The 22,933-nt window shown below is 37.1% G+C and overlaps 1 protein-coding gene and 1 long non-coding RNA gene across 2 annotated transcripts in view; both read left to right on the top strand.

The window, feature by feature from the left end:
* Window positions 1-22,660, top strand: part of SH3PXD2A (SH3 and PX domains 2A) — a gene marked incomplete at its 3' end in the record, with an annotated part of 113,855 nt that extends 91,195 nt beyond the window's left edge. The window contains exons 5-9 of the mRNA XM_083363759.1: window positions 6,400-6,517; window positions 17,164-17,498; window positions 19,489-19,538; window positions 20,508-20,627; window positions 20,765-22,660. Of these exons, the coding sequence (XP_083219885.1) occupies window positions 6,400-6,517; window positions 17,164-17,498; window positions 19,489-19,538; window positions 20,508-20,627; window positions 20,765-22,660 (2,519 nt within the window). The remainder of the gene's footprint in view (window positions 1-6,399; window positions 6,518-17,163; window positions 17,499-19,488; window positions 19,539-20,507; window positions 20,628-20,764) is intronic.
* Window positions 1-22,933, top strand: part of LOC310641075 — a 186,749-nt gene that overhangs the window by 142,633 nt on the left and 21,183 nt on the right. The window lies entirely within an intron of this gene.

The following is a 22,933-nucleotide window of genomic DNA, read 5'->3' as shown; positions in this document are numbered from 1 at the left end:
TTAAAAACTGTAAATGGCATAAAATAAACTGGATTGGTTTCAAAAAGCATCTAACTCCATAGTTCAATTTAAAATCTTTAATTTTTTGTAATTAGAAAATTATAATAAAAAAGTATTTAATATAGTGGAAAAAATAGAGCACAATAATGATGAGGGCAAAGGAGAACTTGATAAAGTCAATATCAGAAGAGGAGTTTTTTGAAGTCCCTCTTTGTTTCCATTATTTTTTTAACATGATTGTTTTGAACAAAATATCATCAAACTAATTATCCAAGCTATGTGAATGACTTGAAATAATATATAAAATCGTCTAAAGAAACATACTCCTTTTAAATAAAAAAAATTAATGTTTAGGGATGATATTAAAATGGAATTGCTGGAATAGTGCTAACATCAATACACTGACAATGAAAGAAATTATAATTATTTAAAGATTTTAAAAACAAATGTTTTTCATACCCAAGCAGGCAAAAACCCAAACCTACTCTGAATAGGTAAAATAATTAGTTTCAAAATAGTGAAAATATACTTGATCTGTCCCTATAAGATGCTATGGTAGGCTTTTGTTGACAGAGATAAAATGAAAGGTCTAAATCAGGGGTCTTCAAACTCGGCCCTTTTATGACTCATGGACTTCAATTCCCAGAATTCCTCAGCCAGCGTACCTGGCTGAGGAATGCTGGGAGTTGAAGTCCATGAGTCATAAAAGGGCCGAGTTTGAAGACCCCTGGTCTAAATAATTATATAAAACAAGCAAAGAGAACATGTTAATAAATATTTGCAAGGAAAACAGTTTGTGACAGAATCAAAGGTAGTATACAAAACTGAATAGCTATAACAACTAGTGAAAATATAAATCTCTTCATGTTCAATATAGCAAAATTTGACAATGGCTTCAGATTGGCTCCATCAAGAAACATAAGGTTTAGCATTTGCAGCAGAAGATTACAAGCACTAGAACAAGCGTACTAAAAATAAGGATTCAAAAATTATGAACAACATCAAATGGAGTTCATGTAAGAGAAAGATGAGTATTGATCAAGTAATAACCAGCTGTAGAAAATTAAACAGATTAGGCAAGATATGATTGCATGGCAAAATGGTAAATTGGGATTTATATAAAAAATTGGTGTGATCATAGTATTGAAAAATTGCTTTAGGACCACATAAAAAGTTTATGTGACTCTTAAGGTCAGTTGGACTGACATGTAGAGGACAACCTCTGGACATTTAAGTAGTTGAAAGAGCATATTACAGTAGATGTGGCAACACCAAATGAAATCAGAGTAGCTTGAAAAGTATTGAAGACAATTGTAAAATATTCAGTTTTAATAATTGAAACACATAGATTATGGAATAATCTGGCAAAAGTTTTCTTCTTAATGAAGAATTAGGAACTATAACAATAGCTGGTTGAAATTTCTCTTTGAAATTTCTTTTTAATTAATTGAGCTCTGTTTTTCCCCACCTAGTGTTAATTTCTTATTTGTTGGCAGGCAGTAATGAGATGGGTGGCCATATGAAGTGTTTAAATAGAACAATATATTCAACCTCACAATATTTTTGTTTACAAAAACAGCTTTTCATAAACCACATGTTTTTTTATTTTTTTATTTTAATTCCATTTATATCCCACCCTTCTCCGAAGACTCAGGGCGGCTTACAAGCTTAGCAGTAGCCTTCATTCTATGTATATGCCTGCTTATTAGGGCTTTCACACACACCCCCAAGCGGCATTATTACAAAGTCAGCTTAATTGCCCCCAACAATCTGGGTCCTCATTTTACCTACCTCGGAAGGATGGAAGGCTGAGTCAACCTTGAGCCTGGTGGGATGCGAACCTGCACTAATTGCAGGCAGCTGGTGTTACTTAAGGAGGCATTAGCCCACTGCTCCACCAAGTACATAGTATAGAAGCATTTGGACTATTTTTAGACTTTGGGAGACCAACCATTTTCTCATCATCCTTCTCTGAAAAGGATAAAAATAGATTAAAATTATCCAAATCACTTGGGTGGAATCTTGGGTGGGGCATACCATCAACTCCCTCAGAGGTATTTGTCACAGCATGGATCAACCCATATGTATTGTCCTTGGAGGTCTTAACCAACCAGGAAACTGTATGGATCTAATATACAAGTAGCTGTCCTGAGAGCTCCAAAACCTCTGTATACTTTCTTGAGACTAAACTCATCCCAAAATTTGTTTCAGTCATCTTTATAGAAATCATCTGCATGGGAATTGATTAGATGGAGTCCAGCTCAGAGCAAATTAGAAAGATTTTATCTACCAGTTGTCGAGGACACTATATTTTAAGAAAGATGTAGAAAAATTGGAACAGATCAAGAAAAGACCCCTGTGGATGTTCAGGATATTAGAAACTGTGTCTTGGGAAGAGACATTGAAAGTGCAAGATATGTTTCAACTTCAAACTATATTGAAGAATATAGCTGCACCCTTTAAATACAGAAAAGATGTCACATAGAATCAGAAGCTTTTTGCTTTCTAGTCCAAAAGTTCAATACACATAAATATGAATTTAAGTTACAGGAAGGTAGATTATGGGTTTTTTTAGGGGAAAAACAATGGAACTGACCACAGTGACAGATTGGGGGGGGCTCTCCTTCAGCGGAGCTGCCATCTGGAATGCTTTGATTTGGGATTCTTGCCCTGAGCAGAACATTGGATTTAAGGGTATGAATGGCAATTCCAATATGACTGCTCAGAATTATATAAAATTATTATTCTTGCTCCTGTTATCTCCCCCCCTTTTAATATTGCAGTTTTGACCTGCACCATTAGGCACAAAACAAGAGGAGTTGGGTAATTTATTAATCCTTACATTCCAAGTCCATCTCTCCAAGAGTAATAGACAATATGAAAATCTGGAGATACACAGATTGAGTCTAGAGACTACAGTTCACTCAGCTCTTCTCAGTATGATAGTGCATTACAAAAGCAACTTTTGGTAAAGTACTTCATATAGAACTGTATCCCATTTAGCTGAATATCATAACAGTCTTTCTTCAAATCTTTCCTGTCAACACAGAGTAGTCAGATGATGTACATACTCCTATATCCTCTACACAATCAGACAGTTCCTTATGTTAAAGTATTGAGGCTTAGGAAGCAGGCAAAATGTTATTTATTATACATGAGTCACATAAAACATTCTAATGTTTAACTGGTTTCTCTGAACTTTATAACAGCTGTAGTGGCTCTCCAAAATGCTGCTGAATCCTTTGTTGGAAACTATATTTATTTTTATTTAAATGAACGCTTGACAGATAAGCTGACACCTCATTATTCATCAAAAATGCTTATGTTTTATATCACAGTTTTCAAAATCGGCTGTGCATGAAGAGAGGTTTGGGATTACTTTTTTCCTTCCTTTTTCCACCAAAAGCTGTATAATGAAAAACAGTTTACTCTATATGAAATATTAATGTCCTGATGCCATTAGTTCATTTAAAGGGGATGAGAGAGTGGTATTTGTATTAAGAAGTAAGTTATATGTTCATTATGTTTGTTACATAAACTCATTTGCCGCTGGCAATCAGATTGGGTACTAGTGTCATGAGGAATGATTTACTACAGGTCCACAGTATTTTTATAACACAAGGTTGCATAAGGGAAACCATGTAAACACAGTTGATATTAGAATATATTTTATTCATCATCTCCGGTTAGTATGGTCAATCATCATTCCAAATGTATCTAGAGATAATATTGCCCTAAAGCCCCTCTTTGTCTTTCTTTTTTCTTTCTTTTAACTATTTTTATTATAATAGTTGTGTATAACTTTTATGTTTATTTGTCTCCCATCTCAATGAGAGAGATGGGCAATTTCTAAATTTGATAAATAAAATATGGGAAAGACCTATGTGTTTACTAAATGTTTTATAAACCCAGAGGTTTATACGGTTTGTGAGAGGTTTACAGTACATATTTTGAAAGGGCAGAACTGTGCTATCAATTTTGCTACTTGTGACTGTACTTCCTTCATTGTAATATGAAATCAAAAACAGCCATTCTAATGAGTCACAGTTGTCGGTTTGTTAAAATGCATTGCCAGCATTGATTCTGTTCATGTAGACTTTATTGTTTTCTAACCAGCAACAGAAAATAGTTGATTCACAAGCTATGCTGAAAACAGCATGTTAAAACTGTCAGTAAACAAGAAGCAAGAGTAATCCTGTCTGCATTGCTGTTATCTCCTATCCTCTTATTAGCAATATGTAGAACCTCACAGCTGGTCAATAAGATTATCAAGACTCTTCAAACTATGCCAAGCACCTAAGCTCAACCAATGCTACTGACCATAGTTCAGATTTGTTGATGTGCAAGTTACAAAAGAAGTTAAACCAGTTTCAGTTCCATGGCTAAAAATCAGAAATCCTTGTAACAGTAATGGTGGATTAAGCATCTACAATATTATCTGAATTAGCCTGGAATCTCATGAGTCCTGGCAAACCACACTATATCTAATTATGTTCTACACACCATCCCTCAATCTTAAAACATCTGAGACTAATCTACTCCAGATATTCATAATCTCCCCATCCCTTCCATTTATGAACTTTTTTATGAGGTTGCTTCATCTTCATTGGCTCTAATAGCAATCTAAAACTAACCCTTTCTCTTGGGATTTTTCTATTTAATTTGTTGTGTTTAAATTTCTGCAGTTTCAAATAATCTAGTTGATGTCATAGTATCTACTATTAATATTCTTTATTTTCCTCTGGAACATTATCCCTCATTTCTTTAAAAAACATTTTACATAAGAAACCTGGCTTCCTTATCCACAATGTTCAACCATATGCAGATGTATTATTTATGTTAATGTGGGGATATTTTGCTTCTATAACTTCTTTTAGCACACATGCTCTAGAAATAGGCAACAGCATATCAATATACAATTTCCACAATTTAGGCTTCTTCTGATAAAAGATTTGGGTAACTTTGTCTCCATTCTGACATAATCTTAAATGTGTGAATAATGATTTCTAAGAAGGCCCCTGTTCAAGTCCTTACTTAGCCATAAAGCTTGCTAGGTGGCTTTGGGCTGATCAGCCAACTTTCCTTATAGTATTGTTGTCAAGAAAGAAGACTTCTGAATGTGTCTCTTTGAGGTCTTAGGAGAAAAATAATCATATTCAGTAGAGTCCCTTCCATCACTTGTGCGATATCTCCTGAAAGCTGTTCATGGAATAGGGAAGGACAACCACTTCTGCCAGACCAACTGTGCGCGTATGCCAGTCTCCAATTAAGGTGAAATAATTCTGCTTCAAATCTTATTTGTAAAGACAGCTGGGTTATCTATAGCCTTGGCTTATTCTCCCTTTCTAAATTCTTATAAGAACTATAAAATTGGAAAAAAAAAATATTGTAGCTATTCTCAAGTTCCTTTGGAAGAAAAAGAGGATATGCAAATAATAAATAAGGATTTTGGACTTTAAATATTAAAGTGAGGACAGAAACTGTCCTGATAATCCCAAAACAATATCAGGAGGAGTGTTTCTCGATTAACAGGATCTTGCCTGCCTTTGGATCATGGTCTGTGAGAAATACCAGACAATGTTGATACCTAGTTTAACAGGACTATACCTCAGAGGTAGACTACATGCCCTCTGTATGGAAGGTCCAACTTATCAGGCCCACAAATTATCAATGTAAAATCCTTCCCTCTGTATAACCAGTGCTGGCTTAAAAGGACCAGTGTTCCTATGAACATGGTTAACTAAATTGTGCGATGTGTTTTCCTGATGGTGCAAGTGTTTATAGCAATCCAGGGGGTTAACAATGAATTAGCAATTTTTATTTTAAAAAAGGCTAAAAAGATACACTTGCTCTTCTTTTATGAGTAGAGATGACCTGGAAAGCAGAATATGATCTAATCAACAAAAGCAAATCCTGGCTGCTTTGTACTGAAACGTGATATTGTCTGTTGGAATGTGAAAAGTATAGTTCAGTCTGTTCCTCTGGGTTGAAGAGTTTTGGTCATGCTCCAGCTTCACTGTACAGATTCCAGTAATGCAGGGTTACTATAATCATGTGTGTGCTAAATGGAGCCAGCTGGAGAAGATTCCTCCAGTGCTGCTTTGCTTCTTTGGCAGCTTGTTTGATTTTTTGTCAATACCATATGTATGATGCAGGGGACCCCCTTCTCTAGACACCCTGTCTCATTTATTGGCATGAAAGGAGCTGGGCGGTGGTGATGGTGCTGACACAGGCATGCTTACAGTATGATAATTAATAGGTATATGATCTCACAAGCAAGACTCCACCTCTGCAATGCTCAAGGATTTTAATTGCCTGCAAAATAATTTGAAATCACAATGAGAGAAGACAAAACAGCTGTTTGATCTTAACTGATGTTGTCTTCTCTCTCTTTGCTAGAAGAGAAATATGTCACAATTCAGTCATATACCAGCCAGGGGAAGGATGAAATTAGTTTCGACAAGGGAGTCACTGTGGAAGTCATTCAAAAGAACCTGGAAGGATGGTGGTACATAAGGTAATGTCATTTTGGCATGTGCAAGCCTTTTGGTTCCAACAAAATCCTATATATTTCTATCAAAGGTAGGACCCAAAAATGTTTCAAATATATAGAAATGTTAATAATGTTATAAAAGCCAGTTAAACTATTTTAATAAGATTTGTAAAGTAAGATTTGCAGTTTGCAGATTTCTTCAGCTAGGGAGAGAATAGAGGACGTGTCTTACAAATCAGAGAGAAAAATTAAAACCAAGTATAGCTGTTCTTGCATTTAAGAAGGATGGGTGTTTAAGTGGATTTTCAAATCAAATTTTCTGGGGGTTTTCCTAGTTTTTCCAACTAAAGCAGTGAACCATCTTCCATAGGATTGTAATATGATATTTTAAACTATGGGAAGCACTCTGTGTTTGTGTGTATACATGTATGTAATTTGCATTCAGCTGTAACAGAAGGTTTTTAAAGAGCAACGTGTTCTACTAGCATATGTGTTGAATTTTTGCAGAGAAGAGGTAATCTTGGCTGTAATTCAAACACTTTCCTTCTGGTAGCTTTAAATAATTAGTTCCATGCAGAAACGAAGGGTTTTTTATTTAATGACATAGTTCTAAATACATTAAATGCCACGTAGGCATTTGCTGTGCTCAGCACAATGCACTCCTGTTTCTGGTTGATGCAATAAAGATCAAAAGCACAACAAAATATAAAAGTAGTCAATGTTAACTGTTAACAGCCAGGTTTACAAACTGATCCTAATACTTTTGCTTCCTTACTTTCTTTGAAATATCCCACAGAATTTAGCTGGGTCTTTTCCCAAAGAGTGATAAAGATTGCAGCCTGGCAGTTCAACTATTAAGTAAAATCACTGTAATTCAAATGAAAAAAAAGAATATATTTGATCAAGAAGCCTGAAAACCTGGCTCCTGAATGGCTTTAAGTAAACCTGTAATAAAGGGTTGCCTTGTATAATGCAAACTTATGCACCTAGTCACATTACAAAACCGTCTTCTGGATGACCCATTTCACTCCAGGGTCCTGCGAATTATCTTCTATTCATTTTACTTTGCATATAAAATAGATACTTTTCATAGTTTGTTATTTGCTTTTGAAGTTTGACCATCTTACAACACCTATGGTTTGAATAATGGAAACATACTGAGATCTATATGTTTTATAAACATAGTGACTGTAGTAACATCTTCATTACTAACTCTTCCATCAACAATAAAGGAAAGCTGATAGAGTGGGAGTAGACTCTTAACACTGTGAGCAGAGAATGGTTGGCCTTGTGTCAGCTCTGCATTCTTCTCTCTTTAAATCATTCTCTGGACTTTAATCCAAAGCCAAGGGTGCAGGAGCAGAGTGCAGAGCATTTGCAGGAGGAAAAACAATGTCATCAACTCTCCCTGATTTTACTTTTGAATTCCCTTTTTGTTTTTAAAGATTGATTTTGTACTAGCAAATTTTATTTTATCTTAAACCTAACAGAGGTTTAAAGTATTCAGCATTTTCATTTAAGATGACTACACTATAGGAAATTCTAGATTATAATTAGATTTTTTATCCTCTCTGATCGCTCATATTGCAGTCTGAAAATAAGCCTTGTTTGTCTTTTGCTTATACCAACCTTGAAAATACACAGAGAATGTCATTGGGTATCCTGTTCTCTTAGCTACATAGAATGCTCAAAAATGCCACGTATCCTCTTCATACAAAATTAATTAAATTTCTAGCTAGCCCTATCCATGTTTTCTAGTACAGAAATTTGACAACTTTTAAAGCAATCGAGTATCGAGGTACCACTGTACATATAGTTATGGATATATCTGGTGGTTTGGGGGGAAGGGAAGAGCTTGCTATTATGGGAAACTGTAAAAAGGAGGATATTGTTCTTACAAAGAAGGTGAAAAAGAAAACAATGTTTTTGCTGCTATTCTTCTATTTTATTAAACACTCCCATGAAATGGTATCATGTTTGCAATTTTACATTCAGAATTTTTTCCAACAGAGATGGTTATGTTTATATAGTCACTAAATTGAGAGAGGAATGTGGAGAAGATCTAAATAAGCTATTCCCCGAATAACACCATGCAACAGCTTGTTGCCTCTGCTTTAAAGACGACTTCAGCTTACCTTAATAGTACAACGAAAAATATTTCGTTGTACAACGAATAGTACAACGAAAAATATTTGTAATAGTACAACGAAAAATATTTCGTTGTTCACACATTATTTCTGAGATTTAACATGGCCTGTTATTGGTCTTTAAGATAGTTCATGGATGTCAAAACTTGAAGGGTTTGTTTGAAACTGAATGGCAAAGCTGCTCATATAATTCAGCATTAGAAGATGTATACTTTGTGTCTTGGATTGTAACAACACTGATAGGAAAAGCCTATCTAGAATGACTTAAAGTAGAGGTTAAAGATCTCCATAGGGTCTGTTTAATCCCACCTCTTTCCTTTGCATAATGTTAGCCAATTAAAGAGATTTACCTTGAGGGCAATGACCAGCAGCTCAGATTTCATTGGTACCCAAATATAATAAACCTCATGAACAGCTATAAGGAATGTGCTTTGCTTTACATTTTCTTACAACTCAGTAATGAAAACTGATTCTTCAAATTATTCTGAGAAATGAAATTCCTATTCAGATCTTCGTCTAGTGTCATAACTGAATTAATGAGAAGGAAATTCTTTTGTAGACTAATCAAGAATAGGAGTTTTTCAATTTAGATTAGTACTAAAAGTAGTACTAAAACAAGAAATGCTAGATCTGCCCAAATGTAAATACAAAGGATATAAATATTTCATTATACTCATAATATTTCTTACATCAGGTAGAGTCAGAAATACTGAAATTCTTGCATTCTTAGTTCTCTTGTGGCTCTATATTCCATCCAATTCTCTGCTATGCTTTCCTTCATCCACTAAACAGCTAATTACAGAGATTCATAAAAGATCACATGAAATGTTGCTAGGAATAAAAAGGACACAGAAAAGGACATGCATTATGTTATCACAAATAGCTTTGAAAATTGATCAGTAGGAGAATTTCTGCTAATTAGGTCATTGCTATAAACCAGGGGTAGGCAACTTTGGCTCTTTTATGATTCATGGACTTCAACTCCCAGAATTCCTGAGCCAACATGGCTCAGCTTGGAAACCTCTCTTTTTCCCCTCAGCATGGCTGGCTCAGGAATTCTGGGAGTTGAAGTCCATGAGCCAAGGTTGCCTACCCCTGCTATAAACAGTGCTTGTTAGAAAGTTTTTTATAATGGTGAATTAGCTGCCATAAGAGAAAAAAAAGTAAGTTCCACCTTAAACTCTTAACATTCTCCTCCTTAAATATAAATACAAAATGATGATTCTGGTCAGATTTTCACTTTTCTCCCCCTTCCACTCCCTTCCTAGTTTCCTTCCCTCTGGAATAATTCCAGTGTTCTGGAGCTGGAAAGCAGATGTTTTAAAGGGGGAAGAAAATGCTCAAACAGAGGCAATTTTGCCCATTCGCCTTTTTCCTTTAGAATCATGGTTGGAATATTAAGTTTTACCTTCAAAGAGCATTAAAAACATTAGTGGATTTGTGAATAGAAAATCCAAAAGCCCCCTTTTTCTGCTCTGCCTTCTTGCAGTCTTCTGATTGTATTCCATTTTCAGAACAAGAAAAAGATCCTCTTTTCTCTCTTTTCTGCATTTCTATACTTGTTCAGAAAATTGGCCAATAGTTGTTGCATTAACTTGTACTTAAAGCTTTCTATAAAAGCTAGCTATGAAAACTAATGGCTAATGCATAAGTTCTTTGTCAAATGTGCTAGTTCTGGGTACGATGGCCTAGGCCAGGGGTCTGCAACCTTGACAACTTTAAGACTTGTGGACTTCAGCTCCCAGAATTCCTCAGCCAGCTATGCTATGCTAACTGAGGAATTCTGGGAGTTGTCAAGGTTGCAGACCCCTGGCCTAGGGTTATTCCTAAATCCTATTCTGACTTGCTTAACTTTTTGCAGATCTCAATTTCCAATCTTTCAGCTGAAATGAGAAGATTCTTGAAAACTTCAAAAGAAAAACACAGCTGCTTCACTGAATCTGTGTGACTGATTCATTTGTCGGGTATATATACACAGACAACATAAGATTTGTTTAAAATGAAACTCATTCCGTTAATAGTCATTGCATGAAAGAGAGCAGTTTTGTTTTCTTTTGGAATTCAGGAACTAAGAGGAGACTTTCCATTAGCCCGGCACATTGTTTTCATTGTTTTCCTTCACAGATTTGAGCAAGAAAATATAAGGCGTTTTTAGATAAAAATCACAAAATAGTCCCTGCTGTCTCCCATGAATAATTCTGCATTTCCTCAAATTAGTTGTCTCTGTCCTATAAGCTTCACACCAGTCCCAAGTCATGCTAGACTGCCTAAATCCTTTTTTGAAATGAAGGATGACTTGGAACTGCGAGATATTTGGCGCGAGAGACATTTGCAGGAAAAGGATTATACTTTTTATTCTGATAGACATCAATCTTTTTCCAGGATCGATTTTATTTTGTTGACTAATGATTTTTTCTTAAGGACTAAGAAGGTGAAGATCTGTGCAAGAACTATTTCTGATCATAGCCCAGTTTGGTTAGAGATTGATAAGGAGAATAGAGATAGGCGCTCGTGGCGCGTAAATGAGAATTTGTTTAGAAATCAGAGAAATGTGGAAGAATGCAAACAGCGGATGAAGGATTTTTTTGAAATTAATATGAATAAGGGCACCTCTATGGACATGGTTTGGGATGCTAGTAAGGCCTATATGAGAGGGGTGTTGATATATATGAATAATAAACATAGACGTGCTGTGGAAGCTAGGAGGAAAGAACTGGAGAATGAAATAAAGGAAAAAGAAAAGGCTTTGATTTTGAACTCAGAGGATGTGAAGATTAAGGAGGCTATTAAACTGTTAAGAGGACAATTTGATAAATTAATGGCTGACCAAGTGGCAACCAATTTGCGGTTTGCCAGGCATAATACTTTTTGCAACGCTAACAAACCAGGTAGATGGTTAGCTTATAGATTGAGGAAAAAACAAAGGGCTTCTAATATAGACAAAATTGAGCATAAAGGAAGGGTTGTGTTTCAACAGGACCTTATCAAGGATGCTTTTGTGGATTTTTATTCTAAATTATATGCTAAGGAGAAGATTAATGAAAAAGACATTGATATATATTTGGAGAATGCTAGCATCCCGGTTCTTACGCAAGTACAAAAAGAGGAGATTAATCAATTAATTACAGAAGAAGAAATTTTTACAGCAATTAAGGAATTGAAGGTGGACAAAGCACCAGGTACGGATGGTTTGATTGCGGCTTACTACAAAAATTTACAATTAGAGATGATAAAACCGTTAAAGGAACTGTTCCAGACAATCCAGAGGGGGGGAAAGGTGCCACCGTCTTGGAGAACAGCTTTTATTTCCTTGATTCCGAAGGAGGACCAAGATGCTACTCAAGTTAAAAATTATAGACCGATATCGCTTTTAAATACAGATTACAAGATATTTGCTAAGGTGTTGGCTAATAGACTGATGAGGGTTCTGCAACAGGTGATTCATGGGGACCAAACGGGGTTTATTAGTGGTAGGCAAATGAAAAATAATGTGAGGCATATAGTTGATGTGTTAGAGTTTTTGGAAAGGAACAACCAGATCCCTGCGGCGCTAATCTTTCTAGATGCTGAAAAAGCTTTTGATCAATTGAATTGGCAATTTTTGATGAAAGTTTTAGATAAAATGGACTTTGGGGAAAAAATTTTACAACCGATTAGGGCATTATATCAAAAACAAACTGCCCGAATTATAGTTAATAATAGCCTGACAGAAGCATGTAATATTGAGAAGGGCACAAGGCAAGGGTGTCCGTTATCGCCCTTGTTATTTGTGTTAACATTAGAGATATTATTGGTTAAAATACGGAACTCGGAAAAAATTAAGGGTATACAAATTAGAGATCAGGATTATAGATTGAGAGCATTCGCAGATGATCTGGTTGTTACAGTGACCCAGCCAGAGAACTCTGTTGTGGACCTGATGGAGATAATAACACAATACGGAAAGGTTTCTGGATTTAAAGTTAATATACAGAAAACCAAAATTCTGGCCAAAAATATGACAGTTTCGCAAAAGGCTCTCTTAGAAGGATTAACTGGATTTGAGATTGTTAAAAGGGTTAAATATTTGGGGGTGCTTTTGTCGCCCTCTAATACAAAGTTATATAAAAATAATTATGAAAAATTATGGGGGAAAATTCAAAAAGAATTGGAGAGTTGGGAAAAATTGCAATTGTCTTTGTTGGGACGGATCGCAGCAGTGAAAATGAATGTCCTGCCTAAATTTTTATTCTTATTTCAAATGATACCGATTCTTAAGAAAGATTCTAATTTGGAGGAATGGCAGCGAGGTATCAATAAATTTGTTTGGGCAGGGAAAAGGCCACGAGTTAAACTTAAGATTATACAGGATACTCATGAGAGAGGTGGTCTTAAAATGCCTAATCTTAAACTATATTATGAAGCTGCTGCATTAGTAGGAATAAGTGATTGGATTAATTTGACACAAGAGAGATTATTAAATCTTGAGGGCCACGATTTGTTGTTTGGCTGGCATGCATATTTGCTGTATGACAAGAAGGTAGACAATGTGTTTAGAGTGCATATTTTAAGACAGGCATTGTTGAGAGTTTGGAAGAAGTATAGACATATATATACACAGACAACATAAGATTTGTTTAAAATGAAACTCATTCCGTTAATAGTCATTGCATGAAAGAGAGCAGTTTTGTTTTCTTTTGGAATTCAGGAACTAAGAGGAGACTTTCCATTAGCCCGGCACATTGTTTTCATTGTTTTCCTTCACAGATTTGAGCAAGAAAATATAAGGCGTTTTTAGATAAAAATCACAAAATAGTCCCTGCTGTCTCCCATGAATAACTCTGCATTTCCTCAAATTAGTTGTCTCTGTCCTATAAGCTTCACACCAGGGCCTGTGATTTTTACAGGGAGTTCTCTCTTGTGTTGTCCTTGGGATGGTGAAGAGGCTGCTATTGAGTTGTTTGTTCTTGTCTGTAGAGTCCTTGGTGTTCTCTGAGCTTGGTTGTTTTCTTGTAGACACTTCATTCTTAGACTAGGTAACATCTTCAGTGCTAGCAGGGAGTGAAAATTGCTTTCTATTTATGTACAGTCGCTTGCCCTGTCAGTACTGGTGGGAATATTGTCTTCTTGGTAGTTCCCTGATTAGACCTTTGTTTACTTCTTGATTGTTTGAATTGGTAGTTCATTGATTAGAGTTTTGTTTATTGTTTGTTTGGTGTTAATCCTGATATTAATCCCTGCTTATATGGAATGTTGACTGCTGGCAAGGGGGTATTCTGATCTTTTTCTTTTCTTTTACCTTTTTATGGTTTCTTTTGAATAGTGTATAAATGTTCTTTATCTTTATGTGTTACTGATGGCTGAGGGCCAAGCTTCTAGGAATTCCCTAGCATCTTTAACTTGGTCTACCAAGTTCAATTAACTATGGTTAAATCTGTCCATGTGCTGTGAAATTAAGGAGCTTTTTTTTATCATGTCCTCTGAAGCTAGTTGGTGTTCATGAATCTTCAAGACTCTTATCTACCAGAGTGTGAATAATGTTGCTCAGTTGGCCAGAAGGCACTGACAAACTGCACATGCTTTTTAATAATTGACTAATTTCTTCCATATTTCCGAAATAGATTCTTTTCTATTTTCTTTCTTTCTTTCTTTTTTTTGGGGGGGGGGGGCTTTTTCTCCTAAGTTTCTGTGTTGGATAAACTTGAAACTGAGATTAGCTTCTGAACTAAATATTTCTGGGGCTGAACTGTCTAGTTAGCTTTCATTCAAATTAAGTCCTTCTTTTATATTGATTTAAAAATATACTAGAAATAAAACTAATATATGTAATCATAATCATAACAGTAAAGTTGGAAGGGACCTTGGAGGTCATCTAGTCCAACCCCCTGCTCAGGCAGGAAACCCTATACCATTTCAGACAAAGTTTTTCCTTCCTGTATTTCAAAGTGGGATTCTTGAAGAACATTTACTTAAGAATTAATTTAATTGAAATTACTAATATTTTATTTTGAGTAAGCAATCATTCTCAAGTTCTGCTTCTCTACTCTGGTAGTCTTTTATTATGTCGTTCTCGACTTACAATAATTCGTTTCGTGTCTGTTCAAAGTTACTATAGCACTGAATAATATGGCTTATGACCATTTTTCATAGTTACGACCTTTGCATCATCCCCATGATTATATGATCAAAATTCAGAAGCTTGGCAACTGGTTCATATTTATACCTTTCCTGTATCCCAGAGTCATATGATCCCTTCTTGTGAATTTCTGACAAGCAAAGTCAATGTGGAAGCCAGATTCACTTAACAACCAAGTTACTAACTTATAAACCGCAGTGATTCATTTGGAACAGGCAGCGAAGGGGCGGCAGAGGCTTGCAGAGCTGGTAGAGGTGGCAGCAGTCCAGCGTTGTTTCCCTCCGCGTGCGTGTGTGTGTGTGTGTCAGACCCACGGGAATGGCTGGTAGGGAAGCGGCATTCCGGCATTCCCACCCTTCCTGTGTGTCGGGCCCACGGGGCTCGACACGCAAAAAAACGCAAACACCGGACTGCCGCCACCTCTACCAGCCATTCCCGTGGGTCTGACACACACACACACACACACACGCACGAGGAGGGAAACAACGCTGGACTGCCGCCGCCTCTACCAGCTCTGCAAGCCTCTGCCGCCCCTTCTCTCCGCTGCCTGTTCCGAACGAAGGGGCGTCCCTTCGTTCAGGCCAGGCTGCTGAGAGAAGGGAGCGGCAGAGCCTTGCAGAGCTGCTCCCTTCGGCTCCTCTTTGTTCAGGCCAGGCAGCGGAGAGAAGGGGCAGCAAAGGCTTGCAGAGCTGGTAGAGGCGGCGGCAGTCCAGCGTTTCCCCCCTCATGCATGCGTGCGTGTGTCAGACCCACGGGAATGGCTGGTAAGGAAGTGGCGTCCCCCTCCCCTCCTGTGTGTCGGGCCCACGGGGCTTGACACACAGAGAAACGCAAATGCCGGACTGCCGCCACCTTTACTAGCCATTCCTGCGGGTCTGACACACACACACACAAAAGTCGCGCACGCAAGTCCTCGGTAAGTTCTTTTTTTTGTTCACTGGAGTATAAGCCGAAGTGGAGTTTTCAGCCCAAAAAGTGGGCTGAAAAATTCAGCTTATACTCAAGTATATACGGTAGTTCCTAACACTATCAGTTCAATGGTATTTGCACCTCTTCTGACTTTCTTCCTTAATTATTATTTGTGGTTAAAAAAATAGCCGTTTCTTTGAAAAACATGGAATGATTGCAAATAAAAGATAATGTTACAAACAAAGCAATTCAAATGCATTTGAAATTTGGTGAAGTTGTTACAGTGATGACGATGGTGAAATACTGGACTAGACTTAAAAAGATCCAGACTTTTAGCCATGGAATCTCACTCAATGACTTGGACCCAGTCCCTCTTTCTGAGGCCATTCGGCTTCACGGGATGGCTGTGGTAAAGATAAGATGAAGGATGACCTCTTAGAGATGTGACAAAGAAATATCGTTTATAGAAATGTTCATAATCATCAAACTAGAACAATATAAGAAAACAATTAGAGGAAATCAGGTTAGATTATTTAATAGTTTTATTATTTTTAAAAAAATCAGTCATCTTTCTAAAATACAGATAGTCCTTTACTTGAGGCCATAATTGAGCCCAAAATTTCTGTTGCTAATTAAGACATTTCTTAAGTAGGTTTTGCCTCATTTTATGACCTTTCTTGCCACAGTTGTTAAGATCTAGCACAGTTGTTAATCACTGCAGTTGTTAAGTTCATAATTTTGTTGTTAGTTGCGAAGTCGTGTCCGACCCATCGCGACCCTATGGACAATGTTCCTCCAGGCCTTCCTGTCTTCTACCATCTTCTGGAGTCCATTTAAGCTCACGCCTACTGCTTCAGTGACTCCATCTAGCCACCTCATTCTCTGTCGTCCCCTTCTTCTATTGCCCTCAATCTTTCCCAGCATTAGGCTCTTCTCCAGTGAGTCCTTCCTTCTCATTAGGTGGCCAAAGTATTTGAGTTTTAGCTTCATGATCTGGCCTTCTAAAGTTCATAATACAGTTAAGTAAATCTGGCTTAACTGGCTTACCGATTGACCTTGTTTATCAAAGTTAGCAAAAGGTGATCACGTGACCCTGGGACACTGCAACTGCAGTGGTGGGATTCAAATATGTGAACAACCAGTTCTCTGTGTGGATGCCGCTTCTGGAAGTCCATTCTGGGCCTGGGCAACAAAAAATTAGCTACCGGTTCTGCCGAAGTGGTGCGAACTGGCTGAATCCCACCACTGTGCAACTGTCATAAATATGAGTCAGTTGCCAAGTATCTGAATTTTGCTTACGGGACCGTGGGGATGCTGCAGTGGTTATAAATGTGAAAAACAGTCATAAGTCACTTTTTCCAGTGCCGTTGTAACTTCAAATGGTCACTAAACAAACTGTTGTAAGTTGAGGGTTATCTGTAATGCTAACTCAGTTTCTACACCACATTTTGTAATTATGGTATAAGCAGCTAAACTACAATCGCTCTTTGTATTTTCAGATATTTAGACAAAGAAGGCTGGGCCCCAGCATCGTATCTGAAGAAAGCAAAAGATGAGCTTCCCTCTCGGAAAAAGAATCTTACAGGGCCAGTGGAAATTATAGGAAACATCATGGAGATCAGCAACTTGCTGAACAAGAAATCTTCCAGTGACAAGGAAACTCAGTCAGAAATTGAAACGATGGAATCGCATGTCACCAAGAAAGAAATAAGCTTGCCCATCTTATGCAATGACTCCAATGGCAATTTCATGATGACCCAAGACAAGCAGATTTCAAAACAGGTGCAGGGGTCTCCTGCCATAGCACGGATTGCCCCACAAAGAGCTCAAATAAGTAAGACCATGGTGATCTTCTAACTTTCCCTCTCCCAAAGCTTATCACTTAGAAGCACAGATAAAATGGGACTGTAAATTGAAAAAAACAGTGGCCTAGAAGAGTTAGAAGGCTTATGATTTAAACATTTTGCTGCCTCTTGAACACATCTGTCCATTCTGATATTTCTCAGTTGTTAATTTTTCCAAATTTAATTTTGTTTCATTTCTTCATGAGTTTAAAATCTTATAAACTCTTATACAAAAATGAGTTAGTTTCGGCAATACTGCTCCTTTGCATGCAGTTATTTTTTTAGCATGTGTAAGATTACATATACTTTATATGGGGATCTGCATCCCAAGTTTATATGAAGCTGAGATATGCATATTGTTCTGCGTATGAATGTGCAATTACTCAGAAGTAAGCCCCACTTAATTCTGTGGTAAATTAAGATTGTGGCTTTAATCTTATAACTCTTCAATAATGTTCTATTATTCCTTGGAACATGCTGTAGCCACAGTCCAAATTCCAAAATTCTTAACATTCAGATAGACAGTAATAAGTTATACACTGTGACTGGCAATACTGTGATATGGGGTATTGATTACCTTCCTAAACTGCTTTTCCTATGCTGCTGTGTGGATTAAACTGCCATTAGTTGTTCATTGTTGCCCATTCTCTATGCTTGTTTTGTCCCTAGAAGGACTGTGTACACTTGAATTTGAGTAGTTTTAAGATTGCTGGTTACTCATGTATAGCATGCTCTCTCTCTCTCTTTCTTCTACACACATACCCTCACGCATGTACATAACACACACAACACAGATATTAGTTATTTCAGGGTAAAGTGATATATTGCTAAGAAACTGCCTAAACAGTGGACTGTAGGTTGCCATTCTACTGTCTTATCTCAGCATTGATCCTATGTTTAATACCTCCAAGATCTATGATAGACTGCAGGGTTTGGGTATATAAAAATAATTACTGTTTCTTGAAAAGGCTCATGATGCCCCCTTCTGATCACCTCTTATACTGCTTCTTAATATTAAGTTTCCTAGCCTGTTTCCATGCAAGGTATATAAGTACAAAGCACATACATTTGTCATATAATCAATTCAATGAATCTAATCCTTGAATAAATGAACACAATGGACATAATAGGTAGCACCATTCCATATAAAACTTACCTAGAAAAGTAATCTATAAATCTATAGTGAAAAAAGATGCAACTTTTTCATCTGCCAGGACCATTGATTTTTGCACATCTTTCCACAGTGTGAAATAATCTGCACATTTGTACACACACACACACACACACACACACACACACACACACACACACTAAGATCAGCAATAATCCATAGGATTTTATCTCCACCCAACTCTCTTAATCCCAAAACAGCTACTGTATTGAAAACAACTTGAAACAGAACTGAAATCCATATTAGTAATCTTGGAATTATTTGTATGTTGAAAGGACTGTCTGGTAGTGTATCTGGTAGTGATTCCCTTCTTGTCAGAGAACCTGACCATGGTTATTCTCCTCTGATAATAAGCATCTTAAATTAAAGTAATACGTTACATACAGATATTTTTTTTTGAAATTTCCCTTGGTATAAAATATAGGAGTTAGTTTAGTTAAAATAATTGCTTTACAAGTTTGAAATAATAATACTGGCATATTGATTCAAGCTTAAATATAAGGATTGCCTGTTACTACTTGAACATGTAAGAATATTAGAAATATTGAAAAAGCCCATTTTCCAGCTCTAGAAGTCCAAGTAAAACAGTACAAGAAATATATTATTATGGTCTGTTCTGGAACGTCCTCTAGAGCAGATTCTTTTCATCTGCTCGGGTTTTTTTAAATACTGTGGCTATTAGAATATCTTTGATTGGGGGAAAACCCCCTCTGGACTTAAGAGTTAATAAACATTTTAATAAAACACTTTTTACCCTTTTACTCACAATTTTACTGACAATAATTTGGAAATATTCCTTCTTTCTGAAGGTTCTCCAAATCTGCGTATGAAACCTCCTCCAAGAAGAGAATCTAGTTTGGTGAGTAGTGATTTTGTTTTTATATTTAAGTCACTATATATTTAGTATTACACAAACACATTGCCAAATATTTAGAACTTAAGTACAGGAAACCAGCCCTTGGTTTCCCACTGAGCAATTAGGAAAACAAGTGGTAGGTTAGGTTTTTTATCATGAGGTGAAGTATTATGAGCTGGGTAACTAAATTCATCCATAATGGTGGTTAAATAGATCCCTATAAAATAATATATTGCTAATATCTTTATATGAGGTGTACGAGAACATAAGCTTATTAGAGTGTTAGTCAACCTTATTTTTAATCTTTCAGCCAGAAATGCTGAAGTGAAGCTGCAGCCTCATAACCATAAATTTTGTGGTATGCAGATTTTACTGTGTGTTCTTTATTCAAAAGTATGGCAATTTAGTATATATCAGAGTTAAGAGAATTTAAAATAACCTTTCCCAATACAGTGCTCTTCAGTGTTTTATATACAACTACCAACATTTCTAATTCTGATCAGTAGGACTTTTAGATGGGTCCAGGACAACTCGCCCCGGCCCACTCGCCGCGAGACAACTTGCCACAAGACAATTCACTGCAGGATGAACTCAAGAGAGGGACAAGTTAATTGCAGGGTGACTTGTCTTGCTTTAGGTTTGAACCTTCTCAGGTTAGAAGTCCCCAAGGCTGGGGTGAGCTATAGTTCTACTTGTCTCTCTCTTGAGTTATCCCTCATTGAATTGTCCCGTGGCGAGCCAAGGTGAGTCAGCCAGGGTGAGTTGACCATGGTGAGTTGTCCATTTCTGGTTTTGGTTTGATGTGCCACTACTGACATCACTTTGATTTTCTTGCTTAGATAGTTTCAGCAGCCACCATTTATATTCATTTGTCTCTTGCAAGTAAATTTGTGATGATTTGGTTTTAAATGCCCTCTTCCCTTGTTCTCTGACATTTTTAATTAAACTCTGTGGCACTGTTTATTGCCACAGGGCTTTCAACTACCTAAACCTCCTGAGCCACCTTCAGTGGAAGTTGAATATTATACTATTGCAGAGTTCCAGTCTTGTATTGCTGATGGAATAAGCTTTCATGGAGGACAAAAAGCAGAGGTAAGACTAAAATAGAAAATGAGTCAGTGATGGATAGTTGTCATATAGTGAGCAAAAATCAAAGAGAAGCTTGGATAAAAAAATAATGTATTAGTGTTTTGTATCCATAACTAATTTATGATTTAATCCTTCTCTAGGTTATTGACAAGAATTCTGGGGGCTGGTGGTATGTCCAGATTGGAGAAAAAGAAGGCTGGGCTCCAGCATCATATATTGATAAAAGGAAGAAACCCAATTTAAATAGGCGAACAAGCACTCTGACCAGGCCCAAAGTTCCTCCCCCTGCTCCTCCTAATAAAGTAAAGGATTCTGAAGAAGTAACAGCAAGTAGTACCACAGCTTCAGGAGATGGCCAAGATTCCCCACACAAGCAGATGTATGAGGAACCAGAGTATGATGTGCCTGCCTTTGGTCATGACTCAGAATCTGAGCTGAGCCAAGGAGAAGATGGTAACTCAGACAAAAGCTCATTCCACCTTCCAAAACCTTCCCCTGGATCATCCCTCCAAAAAGCAAAATTTCAAGTTGGAGAATCTTCTGATGATGTGACTCATGAAGAGGAAACAATCTATGAAAATGAAGGTTTTAGACCTTACATAGAAGATGCACTGTCAAGCAAGGAATCTAGTGGAGATTCTGATTCTCGAAGTTCCTCACTGTCTTTGATTCAAAGAAATTCTCCACGTTCAGTTTCTCCTAAATCCTCCCTTCTGAAACCTAAAAGTATTCAAACAAACTTTGGGAAGTCTCATTACAGCCATAATGAGGAGACTAAGCCAAGATCAGCCTCAGATGCTGGCCTAAGTAGCATACCCAAATCAAGCACAAAAAGGGATACTGGAGAGTTCATGTCTAGCAGAGGAAAACCAATGGTGAGGCCAAAACCATTTCTGAACAAAGCAGATTCTCAAAGTCAAGAAATAATGAATATCAGTATTTTACGTCATCATCTGAGACCAACTGGGCAACTCAGAGGTGGACTTAAAGGTTCAAGAAGTGAGGAATCTGAAAGTCCACCTCAGACAACTTCTGGAAACTCTGAAGAGTCTTTCAGAAGAAATTCTGCAGAATTCATTACATCTTCTTCCCATGCCTTATTTTATGCAGGCCAGCTAGCCAAAACAGAGAATGAAAGTAACCCATCAAAATGTCTGTATATAACCACTGATTCTTATCAAAAAGTTCAAGATTCTGAAATCAGTTTCCCTGCTGGAATAGAAGTGGAAGTATTGGAAAAGCAATCAAGTGGATGGTGGTATTTGAAATATGGAGAAATAGAAGGGTGGGCTCCTTCTCATTATCTGATGTCTTTTGATAACCAACAACAAGAAAACATCTCCATTGGAGGAGATACCACATCCAATATATCACAGGCAAGAAACAGAAGAAATGAAAGCAAATCCAATAGCTTGGAGAAGATAGAGAAGAAGGTCCAGGCACTGAATACCATCAACCAGAACAAAAGAACAACACCCCCTATTCCTAGTAAGCCACCTGGTAGCTTCTCCAAAACATCCGGGCCTGTCAAATTGCGAAATGGAGTTAGACAGCTAGCAGTGAGACCACAGTCAGTGTTTGTTTCTCCACCCCCCAAGGATAATAATCTGCCTTGTTCCCTGCGTAGGAATGAGTCACTTTCTGCCACAGATCATTTGAGGACTGTGCGTCGTAATTCATCTTTCAGTGCTTCCCAGTCCCAAATGAATGAGTCTAAAGTAAAACATGCTGGTCGACTGGTCTCTGAAGAGTCAGATAATGCCTCCTACATACCAACTGACCGCAATGGAATTCCAGTGTCCACTGTCAGGCCTAAGCCCATTGAAAAATCTCAGTTCATTCATAATAATCTTAAGGATATTTATATCTCCATTGCAGATTACGAGGGAGATGAAGAAACTGCTGGATTTCAAGAAGGTGTCTGCATGGAGGTATTGGAAAAGAACCCAAATGGCTGGTGGTACTGCCAGATCATGGACAGTGGGAAACCATTTAAAGGCTGGGTGCCCTCAAATTATTTGGAAAAAAAGAAATAGTATTACAATGTATTTAAATTCACTAATTTATGCTTCCCTTTGGTGTACATTTGGAAGATGGGAAAAGATACAAAGATGTATTTCCTTTACACTATTGTGCATACACAAGACAGTTCAGTTTTGCTTGTTGCCCAGAAAGTCTGCCATCTTTTAGGATGTTTTGAAGGAATGGTCTCATTCTGCAAGTACCAAGAAAATACAGCTGGAATTAATGCCCTTTTATTTTATTTCTTCCCCCCACCTCACAAAGATGTGCATCAGGATACATTACCC

Source organism: Vipera ursinii, assembly GCF_947247035.1.
Source record: "Vipera ursinii genome assembly, chromosome: 5".
Lineage (NCBI taxonomy): Eukaryota > Metazoa > Chordata > Lepidosauria > Squamata > Viperidae > Vipera > Vipera ursinii.
Note: the sequence above shows the minus strand (reverse complement) of the source record. Positions and strands in the feature narration are given on the sequence as shown.